At 34.1% G+C, this 21,657-nt stretch overlaps 1 protein-coding gene across 2 annotated transcripts in view; it reads left to right on the top strand.

Annotated features, from left to right (window-relative positions):
• The window catches only part of grm8a (glutamate receptor, metabotropic 8a), an 833,323-nt gene that overhangs the window by 555,065 nt on the left and 256,601 nt on the right, over window positions 1-21,657 (top strand). For both annotated transcript variants that reach the window (XM_072916040.1, XM_061983598.2), the window contains exons 4-5: window positions 19,688-19,823; window positions 19,917-20,071. In XM_072916040.1, coding sequence (XP_072772141.1) covers window positions 19,688-19,823; window positions 19,917-20,071 — 291 coding nt within the window. The remainder of the gene's footprint in view (window positions 1-19,687; window positions 19,824-19,916; window positions 20,072-21,657) is intronic.

Genomic DNA, 21,657 nt, shown 5'->3' with positions numbered 1-21,657 from the left:
CGAGGCGTTCCCAGGCCAGCCGGGAGACATAGTCTTCCCAACGTGTCCTGGGTCTCCCCCGTGGCCTCCTACCGGTCGGACGTGCCCTAAACACCTCCCGAGGGAGGCGATCGGGTGGCATCCTGACCAGATGCCCGAACCACCTCATCTGGCTCCTCTCGATGTGGAGGAGCAGCGGCTTTACTTTGAGCTCCCCCCGGATGACAGAGCTTCTCACCCTATCTCTAAGGGAGAGCCCCGCCACCCGGCGGAGGAAACTCATTTCGGCCGCTTGTACCCGTGATCTTGTCCTTTCGGTCATAACCCAAAGCTCATGACCATAGGTGAGGATGGGAACGTAGATCGACCGGTAAATTGAGAGCTTTGCCTTCCGGCTCAGCTCCTTCTTCACCACAACGGATCGATACAGCGTCCGCATTACTGAAGACGCCGCACCGATCCGCCTGTCGATGTCACGATCCACTCTTCCCTCACTCGTGAACAAGACTCCTAGGTACTTGAACTCCTCCACTTGGGGCAGGGTCTCCTCCCCAACCCGAAGATGGCATTCCACCCTTTTCCGGGCGAGAACCATGGACTCGGACTTGGAGGTGCTGATTCTCATCCCAGTCGCTTCACACTCGGCTGCGAACCGATCCAGCGAGAGCTGAAGATCCTGGCCAGATGAAGCCATCAGGACCACATCATCTGCAAAAAGCAGAGACTTAATCCTGCAGCCACCAAACCGGATCCCCTCAACGCCTTGACTGCGCCTAGAAATTCTGTCCATAAAAGTTATGAACAGAATCGGTGACAAAGGGCAGCCTTGGCGGAGTCCAACCCTCACTGGAAACGTGTCCGACTTACTACCGGCAATGCGGACCAAGCTCTGGCACTGATCATACAGGGAGCGGACTGCCACAATCAGACAGTCCGATACCCCATACTCTCTGAGCACTCCCCACAGGACTTCCCGAGGGACACGGTCGAATGCCTTCTCCAAGTCCACAAAACACATGTAGACTGGTTGGGCAAACTCCCATGCACCCTCAAGGACCCTGCCGAGAGTATAGAGCTGGTCCACAGTTCCACGACCAGGACGAAAACCACACTGTTCCTCCTGAATCCGAGGTTCGACTATCCGGCATAGCCTCCTCTCCAGTACACCTGAATAGACCTTACCGGGACGGCTGAGGAGTGTGATCCCACGATAGTTAGAACACACCCTCCGGTTCCCCTTCTTAAAGAGAGGAACCGGAGGAACATTATCACAATTTCAGAATGGTTAAAACCATTAAAAATCAGTTCCCAGTGGCTTATTATATTTTTCGAAGTTTTTTTCAAAATTTTACCCATCACGCAATATCCCTAAAAAAAAGCTTCAAAGTGCCTGATTTTACCCACCCGTCCATTTTCCTGTGACGTCACATAGTGAAGCCGACACAAACAAACATGGCGGAAAGAACAGCAAGCTATAGCGACATTAGCTCGTATTCAGACTCGGATTTCAGCGGCTTAAGCGATTCAACAGATTACGCATGTATTGAAACGGATGGTTGTAGTGTGGAGGCAGGTAGCGAAAACGAAATTGAAGAAGAAACTGAAGCTATTGAGCCATATCGGTTTGAACCGCATGCAAGCGAAACCGACAAAAACGACACGACAGCCAGCGACACGGGAGAAAGCGAGGACGAATTCGGCGATCGCCTTCTAACCAACGATTGGTATGTGTTTGTTTGGCATTAAAGGAAACTAACAACTATGAACTAGGTTTACAGCATATGAAATACATTTGGCAACAACATGCACTTTGAAAGTGCAAACAGCCCAATTTTCATCAATTAATATATTCTGTAGACATACCCTCATCCGCGCTCTTTTCCTGAATGCTGATCTGTCCAGTTTTGGAGTTGATGTCAGCAGGCCAGGGAAGCTAGGGTCGATAGGGGGTTCAGCTCGCTCGTCTGCGGGAACAAACTGCCGCCATTGCTTGCCGTGCTAGCGAGGTCCTTTGTCCCTGAATTGCTCACACACTCCGGCAGATTCAATGGGGGTCTGGCGGCAGATTTCTTTGACTTTATGGTTGGAAATGCATCTGCTTTGAGTGTCGCAGGATATCCACACATTCTCGCCATCTCTGTCGTAGCATAGCTTTCGTCGGTAAAGCGTGCGGAACAAACGTCCGATTTCTTGCCACTTTGGCATCTTTGGGCCACTGGTGCAACTTGAATCCGTCCCTGTTGGTGTTGTTACACCCTCCGACAACACACCGACGAGGCATGATGTCTCCAAGGTACGGAAAACAGTCGAAAAAACGGAAAATAACAGAGCTGATTTGACTCGGTGTTTGAGAAAATGGCGGATTGCTTCCCGATGTGACGTGTCGGAGGCAGATATTTACATATATCAGTATTTAAGTGTTACTTCTTTTCATTTCATAATCATATTACAAAACAGCTAGTGTTTTTCTTCCAATTGTGGTCTTTTGGTTGTCTGCAATTACTGTGTGCTTAAACCTTGAGTGAGGAATGTAAGAAAGAGAGATACTCCTTTCTCTTATCTAGCCTTATGTCCAGGTGCGGAGGACAATGGGCATGTGTTTTGGCTGGAGGGACAAGACTGCGAGGGTGGGAGGAAGAGAGACTTAAGAGGGGAGAGGGTTTTTCAAGGGGGGGGCAGACCATCTTGGCGGCGCGATTGAATGTTCTATGCTGGACTGGTCTCAATGTATTTACAAAGCTTTGCAAATATATTACAAAATACCTATTCTGTCTCTGGTGGTTATTCTACTCAGCTTTAAGTGTCGTAAAGAGCTTGGGAGCGACTTGTGACTTGAATTCCCTGGGAGGAACAACTGGTCCAAACGCAACAGACGCCACGTTGTGACGTCATCGCTCCGAGAGCGAATATTAGAAAGGTGTTTAATTCGCCAAAATTCACCCATTTAGAGTTCGGAAATGGGTTAAAAAAATATATGGTCTTTTTTCTGCAACATCAAGGTATATATTGACGCTTACATAGGTCTGGTGATAATGTTCCCCTTTAAAACCAGGGGAGGCATGGCCTTCTCTGTGGTCGGCCCTAAGCTCTGGAACACTCCGCCCCTCCATGTTCCAACTGGCTCCCACAGTGGAGTGTTTTAAGTCTCGTCTTAAGACCGGCTTTTAACACTACGTGAGTTGTGTGGTCCTCTGTTGTCCTCTATGTTTTTAAAATGTTGATTTCTATTTACTGTTTTAATTGGTTTTACCCTTTAAAAGTCATTTTTAATCATATTTATTTTATATTGTTTTGTTTTATATGCATTTATTTGTTGTTTTTATTCAGTCATTGGTGGAGCTGAGGATAATATTTGAATATTGTTTTTTATTGTTTCTGGATTGGCAGACCGGGGTGGTGGTTCCTCTCTTTAAGAAGGGGAACCGGAGGGTGTGTTCCAACTATCCTCAGCCGTCCCGGTAAGGTCTATTCAGGTGTACTGGAGAGGAGGCTACGCCGGATAGTCGAACCTCGGATTCAGGAGGAACAGTGTGGTTTTCGTCTTGGTCGTGGAACTGTGGACCAGCTCTATACTCTCGGCAGGGTCCTTGAGGGTGCATGGGAGTTTGCCCAACCAGTCTACATGTACTTTGTGGACTTGGAGAAGGGATTCGACCGTGTACCCCGGGAAATCCTGTGGGGAGTGCTCAGAGAGTATGGGGTATCGGACTGTCTGATTGTGACGGTCCGCTCCCTGTATGATCAGTGTCAGAGCTTGGTCCGCATTGCCGGCAGTAAGTCGGACACGTTTCCAGTGAGGGTTGGACTCCCCCAAGGCTGCCCTTTGTCACCGATTCTGTTCATAACCTTTATGGACAGAATTTCTAGGCGCAGTCAAGGCGTTGAGGGGATCTGGTTTGGTGGCTGCAGGATTAGGTCTCTGCTTTTTGCAGATGATGTGGTCCTGATGGCTTCATCTGGCCAGGATCTTCAGCTCTCACTGGATCGGTTCGCAGCCGAGTGTGAATCGACTGGGATGAGAATCAGCACCTCCAAGTCCGAGTCCATGGTTCTCGCCCGGAAAAGGGTGGAGTGCCATCTCCGGGTTGGGGAGGAGATCTTGCCCCAAGTGGAGGAGTTCAAGTACCTCGGAGTCTTGTTCACGAGTGAGGGAAGAGTGGATTGTGAGATCGACAGGCGGATCGGTGCGGCGTCTTCAGTAATGCGGACGCTGTATCGATCCGTTGCGGTGAAGAAGGAGCTGAGCCGGAAGGCAAAGCTCTCAATTTACCGGCCGATCTACGTTCCCATCCTCACCTATGGTCATGAGCTTTGGGTTATGACCGAAAGGACAAGATCACGGGTACAAGCGGCCGAAATGAGTTTCCTCTCCCTTAGAGATAGGGTGAGAAGCTCTGTCATCCGGGGGGAGCTCAAAGTAAAGCCACTGCTCCTCCACATCAAGAGGAGCCAGATGAGGTGGTTCGGGCATCTGGTCAGGATGCCACCCGAGCGCCTCCCTAGGAAGGTGTTTCGAGCATGTCCGACCGGTAGGAGGCCACGGGGAAGACCCAGGACACGTTGGGAAGACTACGTCTTCCGGCTGGCCTGGGAACGCCTCGGGATCCCCCGGGAGGAGCTGGACGAAGTGGCTGGGGAGAGGGAAGTCTGGGCTTCCCTGCTTAGGCTGCTGCCCCCGTGACACGACCTCGGATAAGCGGAAGAAGATGAATGGATGGATGGATGGTATAGATGTGTGTGTCCAAGTTAAAGGAAACATCTTCTTCTAATTGATTTATTACAATCTTTGCAAGCTGGGTAACGTTTGCTGTGGTCTGGAACAACATGTCAAACAATCAGAAATGCAGCCAATATTACATACAGTTAATGTGTCATGAGACATGCACACATAAATAAAAATACAAAGAGGACATAAGTAAAGGAAATGAAATGATTTCAAATAAAATATCTACTCTGTGGCCTAGTGGTTAGAGTGTCCGCCCTGAGATCGGTAGGTTGTGAGTTCAAACCCCGGCTAAGTCATACCAAAGACTATAAAAATGGGAGCCATTACCTCCCTGCTTGGCACTCAGCATCAAGGGTTGGAATTAGGGGTTAAATCACCAAAAATGATTACCGGGCGCAGCCATCGCTGCTGCTCACTGCTCCCCTCACCTCCCAGGGGGTGATCAAGGGTGATGGGTCAAATGCAGAGAATAATCTCGCCACACCTAGTGTGTGTGTGACAATCATTGGTACTTTAACTTTAACTTAATATACCTACAAACGAGGCATAATGATGCAATATGTACACACGGCTAGTCTAAATAGCATGTTAGCATGGATTATTAGCACACTTACAAGTCAATAACATCAACAAAGCTCACTTTTGGTGCATTCACGCGCAGCATACAACATTTGGTGGACAAAATGAGGCAGAGAAGGAGTGGCATAAAACGTGTCTTTCTGTGGCAGCGGCGGAGAAAGTTGTACATGTCAACAAACTACGGTGAGTTTGATGACCGCTGAAATTAGTAGGACAAAACGGCGCTGGCAAAATACTGTGGAGCATGATTAATGTAAACAGTGGGCTTTCTAAAAATTAGGAAGGTTTGTGTCATGTTTGTCCTCCTACAGAAATATTATTAAAACAACAATATTATAAATGTTCCCATTTTTGGGAGCCACTAGGGCGTTGCTAAAGAGCCACATGCTGACCCCCGGCCCTACCAAGTCCCGGGGAGCCCTGTTTTGCGTGAAAAAGCGCTGGGAAACGTCATTTAATAAATCCCCAGCCGCTTCCTGCTCTGTTTCCTGTTTGCCGTGAGTGACAGCTTGGTGTTGTGAAAAAAAGCTAAGTAGTATCTTTCTATCTGTGTGCTGCTAATTGTTTTACAGCTTCATTTATTCCTTCCCAAACATACTCAGTAGTCTTATCTAACTTATCTAACGACCCGCAAGTTAGATAATTGGAAGTCAGACGTCATTGGAAGTTATGAAGTCTATTCAGCTGCTGTTTTGTTTGATCAGCCGTTTTACTGCCTTGTTACAGGCACCGTTTGGAAACAATTAGGTAAAACATTAAAACATTTTTCTGTGTAAATAACTCATTTCATAACGTATATATCTATATGTTATACATCTGTGACTAATATGTGAAAAAATATATTCTTCTCAAAAAATTTAGTGGGTGCTTTAAGTCCGGCAACGGACTTTCAAAGGGTTAAAACAAAATAACATGACCTGTTTGCTTTTTTTTTTTGAAGTTGATTGACAGATTTGAACCAAAAAAAAAAAAAAAAAGTATTAAAAAATATGGTAACACTTTAGTATGGGGAACATATTCTAAGTAACAAAGATTTAATTAAGAGTTATTCGGAAACTAGGGGAACATATTGTAAGTAACAAAGACTTAATTTACAGTTATTTGGTTAGGGTTAGGGCCATGCAGAATAAGGCATTAATAAGTTCTTAATAATGACTAATTAAGAGCCAATATGTTACTAATTTGCATGTTAATAAGCAACTAATTAATGGTGAATATGTTCCCCCTACTAAAGTGTTACCAAAAATATGCATCCAAACATCTTTTACACACTTAACTCCGTCCTGGCGGTACTCTACTGCTATTAAACTATCTTATTAAACTCACGATGCAATACATTTAATGATGCGGACACGTTTGTTACTGGATACCTTCTAATACGCTTCTGCCTTGGAGACTATAAAACCGCAACTACAACTATTTGACACACCGTTTTAGACTGCAGTGTTGTTCAACTGAGGACACTTGTTACGTCCTGTATTGGAGATTTTAGATACAAGCCGTTATCATTCGATGCATGTTTTTTTTTGTTGATATCGGACCCAAAATATGATGTATATATTTTTTTAATCTCTAAAATGATCAGCATTGTCAACCATTAGCATATATTTTGTTTTGTTTGTCCAGTCTTCATTAAAACATGATATATTTTGTATATTTTTTCAAAATAAAAGCACAAATATTAATTTATATTATTAATATTATATTATTATATTATTAATATTACATTATTAATATTATATTATTAATATTAATATTAATATTAATATTAATATTAATATTAAAACATGATATATTTTGTATATTTTTTCAAAATAAAAGCACAAATATTAATTAATATTATTAATATTATATTATTATATTATTAATATTATATTATTAATATTATATTATTAATATTATATTATTAATATTATATTATTAATATTACATCATTAATATTAATATTAATATTAATATTACATTATTAATATTAATATTAATATTAATATTAAAACATGATATATTTTGTATATTTTTTCAAAATAAAAGCACAAATATTAATTAATATTATTAATATTATATTATTATATTATTAATATTATATTATTAAAATAATTAATATTAAAATTAATATTAATGTTAATATTAAAACATGATATATTTTGTATATTTTTTCAAAATAAAAGCACAAATATTGTCAATGCTATTAGCCCAACCATCCATTTTCTACCGCGTGTCCCTTTTGGCCTTTAAGTAGAAAAATGCAGGAACCTGCACTGATTTATAAGCATGAGAGCCGATGTTTAATAGAGATGACAGCGTTTTACTCCACTGATATCCAAACACCAGCGGACAGATTTGATCTTTCCATTTTGTTTTTGAAGGTGCGTGAGAGATGAAGGGCGCGAGTTTGGAGGTTCTGAACGTTTTATCGTCTCAACTCCTCCCGCCCCGTTTTAGTCATGTCAGCACAAAGTCTGAAGTAAGACAGGTAAGCTCTTACTCGAACCCGCAGAGTGTGTGATGCTTCTAAGTGGTGGCGTGCAGCTTCCACTCCAGACCGAAAAAAGGGCTGAAAGTAGCGATGTGGTATCAAATCTGCACTGGTTACAGCCTCAATGGACTGATACTATACTTGGTATCGTTACCGTTGATGTTTGTTTATTTTAGGCTTCATAATGCGCCACACATTTTCAATGGGAGACAGGTCTGGACTACAGGCAGGCCAGTCTAGTACCCGCACTCTTTTACTATGAAGCCACGTTGATGTAACACGTGGCTTGGCATTGTCTTGCTGAAATAAGCAGGGGCGTCCATGGTAACGTTGCTTGGATGGAAACATATGTTGCTCCAAAACCTGTATGTACCTTTCAGCATTAATGGCGCCTTCACGGATGTGTAAGTTACCCATGTCTTGGGCACTAAAACACCCCCATACCATCACAGATGCTGGCTTTTCAACTTTGCGCCTATAACAATCCGGATGGTTCTTTTCCTCTTTGGTCACGACGTCCACAGTTTCTAAAAACAATTTGAAATGTGGACTCGTCAGACCACAGAACACTTTTCCACTTTGTATCAGTCCATCTTAGATGAGCTCAGGCCCAGCGAAGCCGACGGCGTTTCTGGGTGTTGTTGATAAACGGTTTCCGCCTTGCATAGGAGAGTTTTAACTTGCACTTACAGATGTAGCGACCAAATGTAGTTACTGACAGTGGTTTTCTGAAGTGTTCCTGAGCCCATGTGGTGATATCCTTTACACACTGATGTCGCTTGTTGATGCAGTACAGCCTGAGGGATGGAAGGTCACGGGCTTAGCTGCTTACGTGCAGTGATTTCTCCAGATTCTCTTTAATGATATTACGGACCGTAGATGGTGAAATCCCTAAATTCCTTGCAGTAGCTGGTTGAGAAAGGTTTTTCTTAAACTGTTCAACAATTTGCTCACGCATTTGTTGACAAAGTGGTGACCCTCGCCCCCATCCTTGTTTGTGAATGACTGAGCATTTCATGGAATCTACTTTTATACCCAATCATGGCACCCACCTGTTCCCAATTTGCCTGTTTCACCTGTGGGATGTTCCAAATAAGTGTTTGATGAGCATTCCTCAACTTTATCAGTCTTTTTTGCCACCTTTCCCAACTTCTTTGTCACGTGTTGCTGGCATCAAATTCTAAAGTTAATGATTATTTGCAAAAAAAAACATCAAATATGTTGTCTTTGTAGCATATTCAACTGAATATGGGTTGAAAATGATTTGCAAATCATTGTATTCCGTTTATATTTACATCTAACACAATTTCCCAACTCATATTGATATGGGGTTTGTATTTTCTTTTCTTGTTTTTGAACACTGACTTTTTGCAGTGTATTCGACAAACGAGACGTTTACAATCAGCGTAAACGCGTGTGGGAATTAGCCGGAAAAAAGCAGTTTTGCCTTCTGATCATTTCTGTTCTTTGATTTTGACGGGGGAACAGTTTGTGAGCGCCGAGCCGCTTTTTAATCTTCAATCATCACAAAAATCAATGTTTGAACAAACGCGCTGATATCTTGTTTTTTTTGTTGTTTTTTTCCCCTATTATATAATCCTTCATCTGCAGAACAACAAACATTTGTATCAACTCTATCAGGAGGTTATGTTCTTCATTTCCACTTTAAGCTGTCGCCTCGGCAACCATGACAAATGTTTGGATGGTTTGGCGTATATACATCGTCCAGTTTGTCCTGGGCTCAATTTGATACGTGGACAAGTCTGCAGACGGTTGAGCAAACGTCGGTTCATTGGTTCCAAAGACAACGCTGCATGGCTATGTGCTGTATATTTGCTCAGTACAAAAGCGAGGCGATCATCCTTCAGAAAGTATTAGGAAGAAGTATTTCTTTGTATACAGCGAGGCTGGGTGGAGGGTGAACATCCCTGTCAGGTTCAAACACTGATGACATCTACTAAACAAGACAAGAGGCAAAGAATTAAACAGAGACAGAATTCAATTTGGACTCAATATATTGAGGAGAGTCGCCTGGACATTGTATCCTTCTACAATCTCCAGCAATCTCTGCCAAAAGATTGTATGCTTCCTTCTTTTATTTTGGACCGTTCCCCGACCACATGGCCACCTTTGTTTCCAAAGGACAACGGTCGCAAAAAGTTCACAGAAAAGGTCGTAAACAATTCACAGGAAAGTTCAGTTCAAAAAGAGTTCGTAAAATAGTTCAAAAAGAGGTCCATAAAATAGTTCAAAAAGAGTTCGTAAAATACTTCAAAAAGAGTTCGTCTGGAGATTGGGCAGATCCTGCCATCTGTCCGCTTTCAATGTTTCAATCTTTATTTACATAGCCCTAAATCACAAGTGTCTCAAAGGGCTGCACAAGCCACAACGACATCCTCGGTACAGAGCCCACATATGGGCAAGGAAAAACTCACCCCAGTGGGATGTCGATGTGAATGACTATGAGAAACCCCCCACCCTAGGGACTTTGACACATAGGTGCTAAATGATGCAAATGTGAAAATATAACTTTCTCCTACGCTGCCACAGAGGATTATTTGTTCTAAAATGCCGGTGCTTTTTAAAGTAAAATAAAGTATAATTATTTTTTTTATTAATGAAAGAAACTAAAAAATGTCTATGTTTTTTATTTTAAAAGTAGGAGGAAGGAGAAGTATTTTTTTTGATAATAAATTAAAGTAAAAAAATTGTTTATTTTTATTTTTAAAAGTAAAAGAAAGTATAATTCTATTTTGTTAATAATGAAAGCAACTAAAACATTTTTTTTTTTTTAAGTATGAGGATGTAGAATTATTTTTTATTAATAAAATAAAGTAAAAATATATATTTTTTATTTTTAAAAGTAAAAACGTGTAATCATTTGTTTTAATAATGAAATAAACTAAGTATTGGTGCGTGCAAAACAGCAGCAGGCGTCTGTGGCCTGCGGGCCGCTTCTAATACTAATCAAATATCACCCCGATGTCCATAGAACATTCATCCCCTTGACTTTGACACATAGGTGCTAAATGATGCAAATGTGAAGATATAACTTTCTCCTACGCTGCCACAGAGGATTTTTTTGTTCTAAAATGCCGGTGCTTTTTAAAGTAAAATAAAGTATAATTATTGTTTTTATTAATGAAAGAAGCTAAAACATTTCTATGTTTTTTATTTTAAAAGTAGGAGGGAGGAGACGTATTTTTTTTGATGATAAATTAAAGTAAAAAGAATGTTTTTTTTTATTTTTAAAAGTAAAAGTAAAAGAAAGTATAATTCTATTTTGTTAATAATGAAAGCAACTAAAACATTGTATTTTTTTTTAAGTATGAGGATGTAGAATTATTTTTTATTAATAAAATAAAGTAAAAATAATATTGTTATTATTTTCCAAAGTAAAAACGTATAATCATTTGTTTTAATAATGAAATAAACCAAGTATTGGTGCGTGCAAAACAGCAACAGGCGTCTGTGGCCTGCGGGCCGGTTCTAATACTAATCAAATATCACCCTGATGTCCATAGAACATTCATCCCCTTGACTTTGACACATAGGTGCTAAATGATGCAAATGTGAAAATATAACTTTCTCCTACGCTGCCACAGAGGATTATTTGTTATAAAATGCCGGTGCTTTTTAAAGTAAAAGAAAGTATAATTATTTTTTTTATTAATGAAAGAAACTAAAAAAATTCTATGTTTTTTATTTTAAAAGTAGGAGGAAGTAGAAGTATTGTTTTTTGATAATAAATTAAAGTAAAAAAAAATATTTTTTAAATTTTTTAAAGTAAAATAAAGTTTGTTTTTTTTTTAATAATGAAAGCAACTAAAAATTTTTATTTTTTTTAAGTATGAGGATGTAGAATTATTTTTTATTAATAAAATAAAGTAAAAATAATATTGTTATTATTTTTCAAATTAAAAACGTATAATCATTTGTTTTAATAATGAAATAAACCAAGTATTGGTGCGTGCAAAACAGCAGCAGGCGTCTGTGGCCTGCGGGCCGGTTCTAATACTAATCAACTATCACCCCGATGTCCATAGAACATTCATCCCCTTGACTTTGACACATAGGTGCTAAATGATGCAAATGTGAAAATATAACTTTCTCCTACGCTGCCACATAGGATTTTTTTGTTCTAAAATGCCAGTGCTTTTTAAGTAAAAGAAAGTATAATTATTTTTTTTATTAATGAAAGAAGCTAAAACATTTCTATGTTTTTTATTTCAAAAGTAGGAGGAAGGAGAAGTATTTTTTTTGATAATAAATTAAAGTAAAAAAATTGGGTTTTTTTTATTTTTAAAAGTAAAAGAAAGTATAATTCTTTTTTTTTTTAATAATGAAAGCAACTAAAACATTGTATTTTTTTTGTATGAGCATGTAGAATTATTTTTTATTAATAAAATAAAGTAAAAATAATATTTTTTTTATTTTTAAAGGTAAAAACGTATAATCATTGGTTTTAATAATGAAATAAACTAAGTATTGGTGCGTGCAAAACAGCAGCAGGCGTCTGTGGCCTGCGGGCCGGTTCTAATACTAATCAAATATCACCCCGATGTCCATAGAACATTCATCCCCTTGACTTTGACACATAGGTGCTAAATGATGCAAATGTGAAAATATAACTTTCTCCTACGCTGCCACAGAGGATTTTTTTGTTCTAAAATGCCGGTACTTTTTAAAGTATAATAAAGTACAATTATTTTTTTTATTAATGAAAGAAACTAAAACATTTCTATGTTTTTTATTTTAAAAGTAGGAGGAAGGAGAAGTATTTTTTGGGATAATAAATTAAAGTAAAAAGAATGTTTTTTTTTAATTTTTAAAAGTAAAAGAAAGTATAATTCTATTTTGTTAATAATGAAAGCAACTAAAACATTTTTTTTTTTTTTTAAGTATGAGGATGTAGAATTATTTTTTATTAATAAAATAAAGTAAAAATAATATTGTTATTATTTTCCAAAGTAAAAACGTATAATCATTTGTTTTAATAATGAAATAAACCAAGTATTGGTGCGTGCAAAACAGCAACAGGCGTCTGTGGCCTGCGGGCCGGTTCTAATACTAATCAAATATCACCCTGATGTCCATAGAACATTCATCCCCTTGACTTTGACACATAGGTGCTAAATGATGCAAATGTGAAAATATAACTTTCTCCTACGCTGCCACAGAGGATTATTTGTTATAAAATGCCGGTGCTTTTTAAAGTAAAAGAAAGTATAATTATTTTTTTTATTAATGAAAGAAACTAAAAAAATTCTATGTTTTTTATTTTAAAAGTAGGAGGAAGTAGAAGTATTGTTTTTTGATAATAAATTAAAGTAAAAAAAAAAATTTTTTAAATTTTTTAAAGTAAAATAAAGTTTTTTTTTTTTTTAATAATGAAAGCAACTAAAACATTTTATTTTTTTTAAGTATGAGGATGTAGAATTATTTTTTATTAATAAAATAAAGTAAAAATAATATTGTTATTATTTTTCAAATTAAAAACGTATAATCATTTGTTTTAATAATGAAATAAACCAAGTATTGGTGCGTGCAAAACAGCAGCAGGCGTCTGTGGCCTGCGGGCCGGTTCTAATACTAATCAACTATCACCCCGATGTCCATAGAACATTCATCCCCTTGACTTTGACACATAGGTGCTAAATGATGCAAATGTGAAAATATAACTTTCTCCTACGCTGCCACATAGGATTTTTTTGTTCTAAAATGCCAGTGCTTTTTAAGTAAAAGAAAGTATAATTATTTTTTTTATTAATGAAAGAAGCTAAAACATTTCTATGTTTTTTATTTCAAAAGTAGGAGGAAGGAGAAGTATTTTTTTTGATAATAAATTAAAGTAAAAAAATTGGGTTTTTTTATTTTTAAAAGTAAAAGAAAGTATAATTCTTTTTTTTTTTAATAATGAAAGCAACTAAAACATTGTATTTTTTTTGTATGAGCATGTAGAATTATTTTTTATTAATAAAATAAAGTAAAAATAATATTTTTTTTATTTTTAAAGGTAAAAACGTATAATCATTGGTTTTAATAATGAAATAAACTAAGTATTGGTGCGTGCAAAACAGCAGCAGGCGTCTGTGGCCTGCGGGCCGGTTCTAATACTAATCAAATATCACCCCGATGTCCATAGAACATTCATCCCCTTGACTTTGACACATAGGTGCTAAATGATGCAAATGTGAAAATATAACTTTCTCCTACGCTGCCACAGAGGATTTTTTTGTTCTAAAATGCCGGTACTTTTTAAAGTATAATAAAGTACAATTATTTTTTTTATTAATGAAAGAAACTAAAACATTTCTATGTTTTTTATTTTAAAAGTAGGAGGAAGGAGAAGTATTTTTTGGGATAATAAATTAAAGTAAAAAGAATGTTTTTTTTTAATTTTTAAAAGTAAAAGAAAGTATAATTCTATTTTGTTAATAATGAAAGCAACTAAAACATTTTTTTTTTTTTTAAGTATGAGGATGTAGAATTATTTTTTATTAATAAAATAAAGTAAAAATAATATTTTTTTTATTTTTAAAAGTAAAAACGTATAATCATTTGTTTTAAAAATGAAATAAACTAAGTATTGGTGCGTGCAAAACAGCAGCAGGCGTCTGTGGCCTGCGGGCCGGTTCTAATACTAATCAAATATCACCCCGATGTCCATAGAACATTCATCCCCTTGACTTTGACACATAGGTGCTAAATGATGCAAATGTGAAAATATAACTTTCTCCTACGCTGCCACAGAGGATTATTTGTTCTAAAATGCCGGTGCTTTTTAAAGTAAAAGAAAATATAATTATTATTTTTTTATTAATGAAAGAAACTAAAACATTTATATGTTTTTTTTATTTTATTTTAAAAGTAGGAGGAAGTAGAAGTATTGTTTTTTGATAATAAATTAAAGTAAAAAAAACTATTTTTTTAATTTTCAAAAGTAAAAGAAAGTTGTTTTTTTTGATAATGAAAGCAACTAAAACATTGTATTTTTTTTTAAGTATGAGGATGTAGAATTATTTTTTATTAATAAAATAAAGTAAAAATAATATTGTTATTATTTTTCAAAGTAAAAACTTATAATTATTTGTTTTAATAATGAAATAAACTAAAACATATTATAGTTTTTTTGTTTTAAAAGGAGAAGGAAGTATAAAAAATGTTTTATAATAAAATAAAGTAAAACAAATATTTTTTTTTATTTTTAAAAGTAAAAGAATGTATAATTGTTTTTTTTCTTAATAATGAAAGAAACTCACACATATTGATGGTTTTTTTTTATTTCAAAAGTAGGTGGAAGTAAAAAAAAAAAGTTTGATGATAACATAAAGATAAATATAGGCTGGGGGAGGCACAAAAGACTAAAGACAGGTGTGTAGTTTTGAAAATTCCTAGCGCCAACACCGGTGGAGTATTGGTGCGTGCAAAACAGCAGCAGGCGTCTGTGGCCTGTGGGCCGGTTCTAATACTAATCAAATATCACCCCGATGTCCATAGAACATTCATCCCCTTGACTTTGACACATAGGTGCTAAATGATGCAAATGTGAAAATATAACTTTCTCCTACGCTGCCACAGAAGATTTTTTTGTTCTAAAATGCCGGTGCTTTTTAAAGTAAAATAAAGTATAATTATTTTTTTTTATTAATGAAAGAAACTAAAACATTTCTATGTTTTTTATTTTAAAAGTAGGAGGAAGGAGAAGTATTTTTTTTGATAATAAATTAAAGTAAAAAGAATGTTTTTTTTTTATTTTTAAAAGTAAAAGAAAGTATAATTCTATTTTGTTAATAATGAAAGCAACTAAAACATTTTATTTTTTTTTAAGTATGAGGATGTAGAATTATTTTTTATTAATAAAATAAAGTAAAAATACATATTTTTTATTTTTAAAAGTAAAAACGTATAATCATTTGTTTTAATAATGAAATAAACTAAGTATTGGTGCGTGCAAAACAGCAGCAGGCGTCTGTGGCCTGCGGGCCGGTTCTAATACTAATCAAATATCACCCCGATGTCCATATAACATTCATCCCCTTGACTTTGACACATAGGTGCTAAATGATGCAAATGTTAAAATATAACTTTCTCCTACGCTGCCACAGAGGATTTTTTTGTTCTAAAATGCCGGTGCTTTTTAAAGTAAAATAAAGTATAATTATTTTTTTTATTAATGAAAGAAACTAAAACATTTATATGTTTTTTTATTTTAAAAGTAGGAGGAAGTAGAAGTATTGTTTTTTGATAATAAATTAAAGTAAAAAAATTTCTTTTTTTAAATTTTTAAAAGTAAAATAAAGTTTGTTTGTTTTTAATAATGAAAGCAACTAAAACATTGTATTTTTTTTAAGTATGAGGATGTAGAATTATTTTTTATTAATAAAATAAAGTAAAAATAATATTGTTATTATTTTCCAAAGTAAAAACGTATAATCATTTGTTTTAATAATGAAATAAACTAAGTATTGGTGCGTGCAAAACAGCAGCAGGCGGCTGTGACCTGCGGGCCGCTTCTAATACTAATCAAATATCACCCCGATGTCCATAGAACATTCATCCCCTTGACTTTGACACATAGGTGCTAAATGATGCAAATGTGAAAATATAACTTTCTCCTACGCTGCCACAGAGGATTATTTGTTCTAAAATGCCGGTGCTTTTTAAAGTAAAATAAAGTATAATTATTTTTTTTATTAATGAAAGAAACTGAAAAATGTCTATGTTTTTTATTTTAAAAGTAGGAGGAAGGAGAAGTATTTTTTTAAATAATAAATTAAAGTAAAAATAATGTTTATTTTTATTTTTAAAAGTAAAAGAAAGTATAATTCTTTTTTTTTAATAATAAAATCAACTAAAACATTGTATTTTTTTTTTAAGTATGAGGATGTAGAATTATTTTTATTAATAAAACAAAGTAAAAATAATATTTTTTTTTATTTTTAAAAGTAAAAATGTATAATCATTTGTTTTAATAATGAAATAAACTATGTATTGGTGCGTGCAAAACAGCAGCAGGCGGCTGTGACCTGCGGGCCGCTTCTAATACTAATCAAATATCACCCCGATGTCCATAGAACATTCATCCCCTTGACTTTGACACATAGGTGCTAAATGATGCAAATGTGAAAATATAACTTTCTCCTACGCTGCCACAGAGGATTTTTTTGTTCTAAAATGCTGGTGCTTTTTAAAGTAAAATAAAGTATAATTATTTTTTTTATTAATGAAAGAAACTAAAACATTTCTATGTTTTTTATTTTAAAAGTAGAAGGAAGGAGAAGTATTTTTTTTGATAATAAATTAAAGTAAAAATAATGGGTTTTTTTTGTTTAAAAGTAAAAAAAGTATAATTTCTTTTTTTTTAATAATAAAAGCAACTAAAACATTGTATTTTTTTTTTTAAGTATGAGGATGTATAATTATTTTTTATTAATAAAATTAAGTAAAAATAATATTTTTTTTATTTTTAAAAGTAAAAACGTAGAATCATTTGTTTTAATAATGAAATAAACTAAGTATTGGTGCGTGCAAAACAGCAGCAGGCGCCTGTGGCCTGCGGGCCGGTTCTAATACTAATCAAATATCACCCCGATGTCCATAGAACATTCATCCCCTTGACTTTGACACATAGGTGCTAAATGATGCAAATGTTAAAATATAACTTTCTCCTACGCTGCCACAGAGGATTTTTTTGTTCTAAAATGCCGGTGCTTTTTAAAGTAAAAGAAAGTATAATTATTTGTTTTTATTAATGAAAGAAACTAAAACCTTTCTATGTTTTTTTTTTAAAGTAGGAGGAAGTAGAAGTATTTTTTTGATAATAAATTAAAGTAAATTTTTTTTTTTAATTTTTAAAAGTAAAAGAAAGTATAATTCTTTTTTTTTTTAATAATGAAAGAAACTAAACTATTATATTTATTTTTTTAAGTATGAGGATGTAGAATAATTTTTTATTAATAAAATAAAGTAAAAATAATATTTTTTATTTTTAAAAGTAAAAACGTATAATTATTTGTTTTAATAATGAAATAAACTAAAACATATTTTAGTATTTTATTTTAAAAGGAGAAGGAAGTAAAAAAAAGTTTTATAATAAAATAAAGTAAAACAAATATTTTTTTAATTTTTAAAAGTAAAAGAATGTATAATTGTTTTTTTTTCTTAATAATGAAAGAAACTCACACATATTGATGTTTTTTTTTATTTCAAAAGTAGGTGGAAGTAAAATAAAAAGTTTGATGGTAAAATAAAGATAAATATAGCCTGGCGGAGGCACAAAAGACTAAAGACAGGTGTGTAGTTTTGAAAATTCCTAGCGCCAACACCGATGGAGTATTGGTGCGTGCAAAACAGCAGCAGGCGGCTGTGACCTGCGGGCCGCTTCTAATACTAATCAAATATCATCCCCGGGGGCCATAGATCATTCATCCCCTTGACTTTGACACTTGTAGGTGCTAAATGATGCAAATGTGAAAATATAACTTTCTCCTACGCTGCCACAGAGGATTTTTTTGTTAAAGTAAAATAAAGTATAGTTATCTTTTTTATTAATGAAAGAAACTAAAACATTTATATGTTTTTTTTATTTTAAAAGTAGGAGGAAGTAGAAGTATTGTTTTGTGATAATAAATTAAAGTAAAAAACTGTCTTTTTTTCATTTTTAAAAGTAAAATAAAGTTGTTGTTTTTTTAATAATGAAAGCAACTAAAACATTGTATTTTTTTAAGTATGAGGATGTAGAATTATTTTTTATTAATAAAATAAAGTAAAAATAATATTGTTATTATTTTTCAAAGTAAAAACTTATAATTATTTGTTTTAATAATGAAATAAACTAAAACATATTACAGTTTTTTGTTTTAAAAGGAGAAGGAAGTAAAAAAAAAAGTTTTATAATAAAATAAAGTAAAAAAAAAAAAGTTTTAGTTTTAAAAGTAAAAAAATGTATAATTGATTTTTTTTCTTAATAATGAAAGAAACTTACACATATTGATGTTTTTTTTTTATTTCAAAAGTAGGTGGAAGTAAAAAAAAAAGTTTGATGATAAAATAAAGATAAATATAGGCTCGCGGAGGCACAAAAGACTAAAGACAGGATTGTTCAAACCTTTTCCACTGAAGACATCATAGTAGTTTTGAAAATCCCTAGCGCCAACACCAAAGAAGTATTGGTGCGTGCAAAACAGCAGCAGGCGTCTGTGGCCTGCGGGCCGGTTCTAATAATAATCAAATATCACTCCTATGGCCATAGAGCATTCATTCCCTTGACTTTGACACTTGTAGGTGCTAAATGATGCAAATGTGAAAATATAACTTTCTCCTACGCTGCCACGGAGGAATTTTTTGTTTTCTAAAATGCCGGTGCTATGCGCGAATGCTTAAAGGTGAGCTTGGATGACCTTACGACGTCTGTGTCGAGGGCCTGATGCTTGGTTTGCCGCTATCCGGGTGGAACAAACCATTTGGTATTTTTTTAATAGGGGGTGTAAGTAGTTAGACACTCTTCATTTAATTCAAGTGAACTTCCTATTAAACTTTCACAGCTAATTGTATTTTAAATGAACATTTTATGACATTGCTTATAACTTTTCCATTTGCCACTGCCAAGACGCACAACGGACAGCCTTGTTCGGGAGGGCAAACGAGACAGATTTATATGGAAGGATCTAGCAGGCTTAATGTGCTGCAGGGCCATAATTCTGCACACCTTAATGCAACACGGCAGAGCTAATGAGAGGAGCTTAAATATGAACGAGTGAGCTAATATTGTTTGTTGTTGTTGTGCAAAAGCAAAGAGGCCATATTTCCAATGCTCAAATTGCATAATCGCGCACAACACCTCGCAGAGCTGAACGTCGTCACGCTCAAGCAAAGAAACCATATTTTCCACGTTTCAATCAAAATTCTCCCTCCTGTGCTCCCAGGTGGTGTTTGCATCGCTCAGTCCTTGAAGATCCCACGGGAGCCCAAGCCGGGGGAGTTTGACAAGATCATTAGACGCTTGCTGGAGACCTCCAACGCCAGGGCCATCATTATGTTTGCTAATGAGGACGACATTCGGTACGACGAGTGCCCCCCCTCCGTCACGCCGCCGTCGCAGTACTCGTGCTTTTTCCGACACTTTGTTTGACGCCTCACCTTTTGTCCTCGTAGGCGCGTACTGGACGCGGCGAAGAGGAACAACCAAACGGGGCACTTCCTGTGGGTGGGCTCGGACAGCTGGGGGTCCAAGATCTCGCCTGTGATTGGTCAGGAGAGAGTGGCGGAGGGAGCCATCACCATTCTCCCCAAGCGAGCATCTGTGGACGGTAAGTAGGTGGAAGTGGAATTTATTTTTCTAAATAATAAATTACATTTAAAACATATATATCTTTATTATAAATGGAGGAGAAAGTACAAGTAATTTTTTGATAATAACATATACTGTAGTAAAACAATTTTTATTTTATTTTTATAAGTAAAATAAAGTATAATTGTTGTTTCAGAAACTAATAAATATTAGTTTTTTTTAAGTAGGAGGGAGTAAAAATATTTTTTGGCTAACTAGATAAAGTAAAAAAAATATTTTTTAATTTTTAAAAGTAAAACAAGTATAATATATATATTTTTTAATATGGAAAGAAACTACAACATATTTATGTTTATTTTATTTTAAAAAGTAGGAGGCAGTAGAAGTTTTTTTAAAATATAAAAATAAAGTAAAAAACATGTATTTCTTAATTTTTAAAAGTAAAAGAAAGTGTTTTTAATAATGAAAGAAACTAAAACATATTTGTTTTTTTTATTTTAAAAGTAGGAGGAAGGAGAAGTATTTTTTGACGATAAATTAAAGTAAAACAATTGTTTATTTGTTTTCTAAAGTAAACGGAAGTATAATTCCTTTTTTTTAAAGAAAGAAACTAAAATATTCATTTATTTATTTTTTAAAGTAGGAGGAAATAGAAGTATTTTTTAATAACAAAAAATAAAGTAAAACAAATATTTTTGTATTTTTTAAAGTAAAAAAGTATAATTATTTGTTTTAATAATGAAAGAAACTAAAACATATATATATATTTTTTTTTTTAAGTAGGAGGAAGTAAAAAAAAGTTTAATAATAAAAAAAAGGAAAACTATTTTTTTAAAATTTTTAAAAGTAAAATAATGTATAATTCTTTTTTTAATAATGAAAGAAACTAAAACATGTTTATGTTTTTTTATTTATTTTAAAAGTAGGAGGAAGTATAAGTTTCTTTTTTGATAGCAAATTAAAGTAAAACAATTGTTTATTTATTTTTTAAAGTAAAACAAAGTATAATTCTTTTTTTAATAATGAAAGAAACTAAAACATATTTATGTTTTTTTATTTTAAAAGTAGGAGGAAGTAGAAGTATTTTTTTGATAATAAATTAAAGTAAAACAAATGTTTATTTATTTTTAAAAGTAAAAGAAAGTATAATTATTTTTTTTAATAATGAAAGAAACTAAAACATGTTTTTGTTTGTTTTTTTAAAGTAGGAGGAAGTAGAAGTATTTTTAAATAATAAAATAAAGTAAAAGTAAAAAAGTATAATTATTTTTTTTAAATAATGAAATAAACTAAAACATATTTCGTTTTTTTATTTTAAAAGTAGGATGAAGTAAAAAAAAAGTTTTATAATAAAATAAAGTAAAATAAAAAATATTTTATTAAAAGTGAAAAAAAGTATAATTCTTTTTTTTAATAATGAAATAAACTAAAACATATTAGTTTTTTGTTTGTTTGTTTTTTAAAGTACAAGGAAGTAAAAGTATTTTTTAATTAATAAAATAAAGTAAAAATAATATATATATATATATATATATATATATTTTTTTTTTTTTTTAAAGTAAAAGAAAGTGTAAATATTTTTTTAATAATGAAAACAAATAAAAC

The sequence above is a fragment of the Nerophis lumbriciformis genome, linkage group LG25, assembly GCF_033978685.3.
Source record: "Nerophis lumbriciformis linkage group LG25, RoL_Nlum_v2.1, whole genome shotgun sequence".
Taxonomy (NCBI): domain Eukaryota; kingdom Metazoa; phylum Chordata; class Actinopteri; order Syngnathiformes; family Syngnathidae; genus Nerophis; species Nerophis lumbriciformis.
This window is presented reverse-complemented; position numbering and strand designations above follow the sequence as displayed.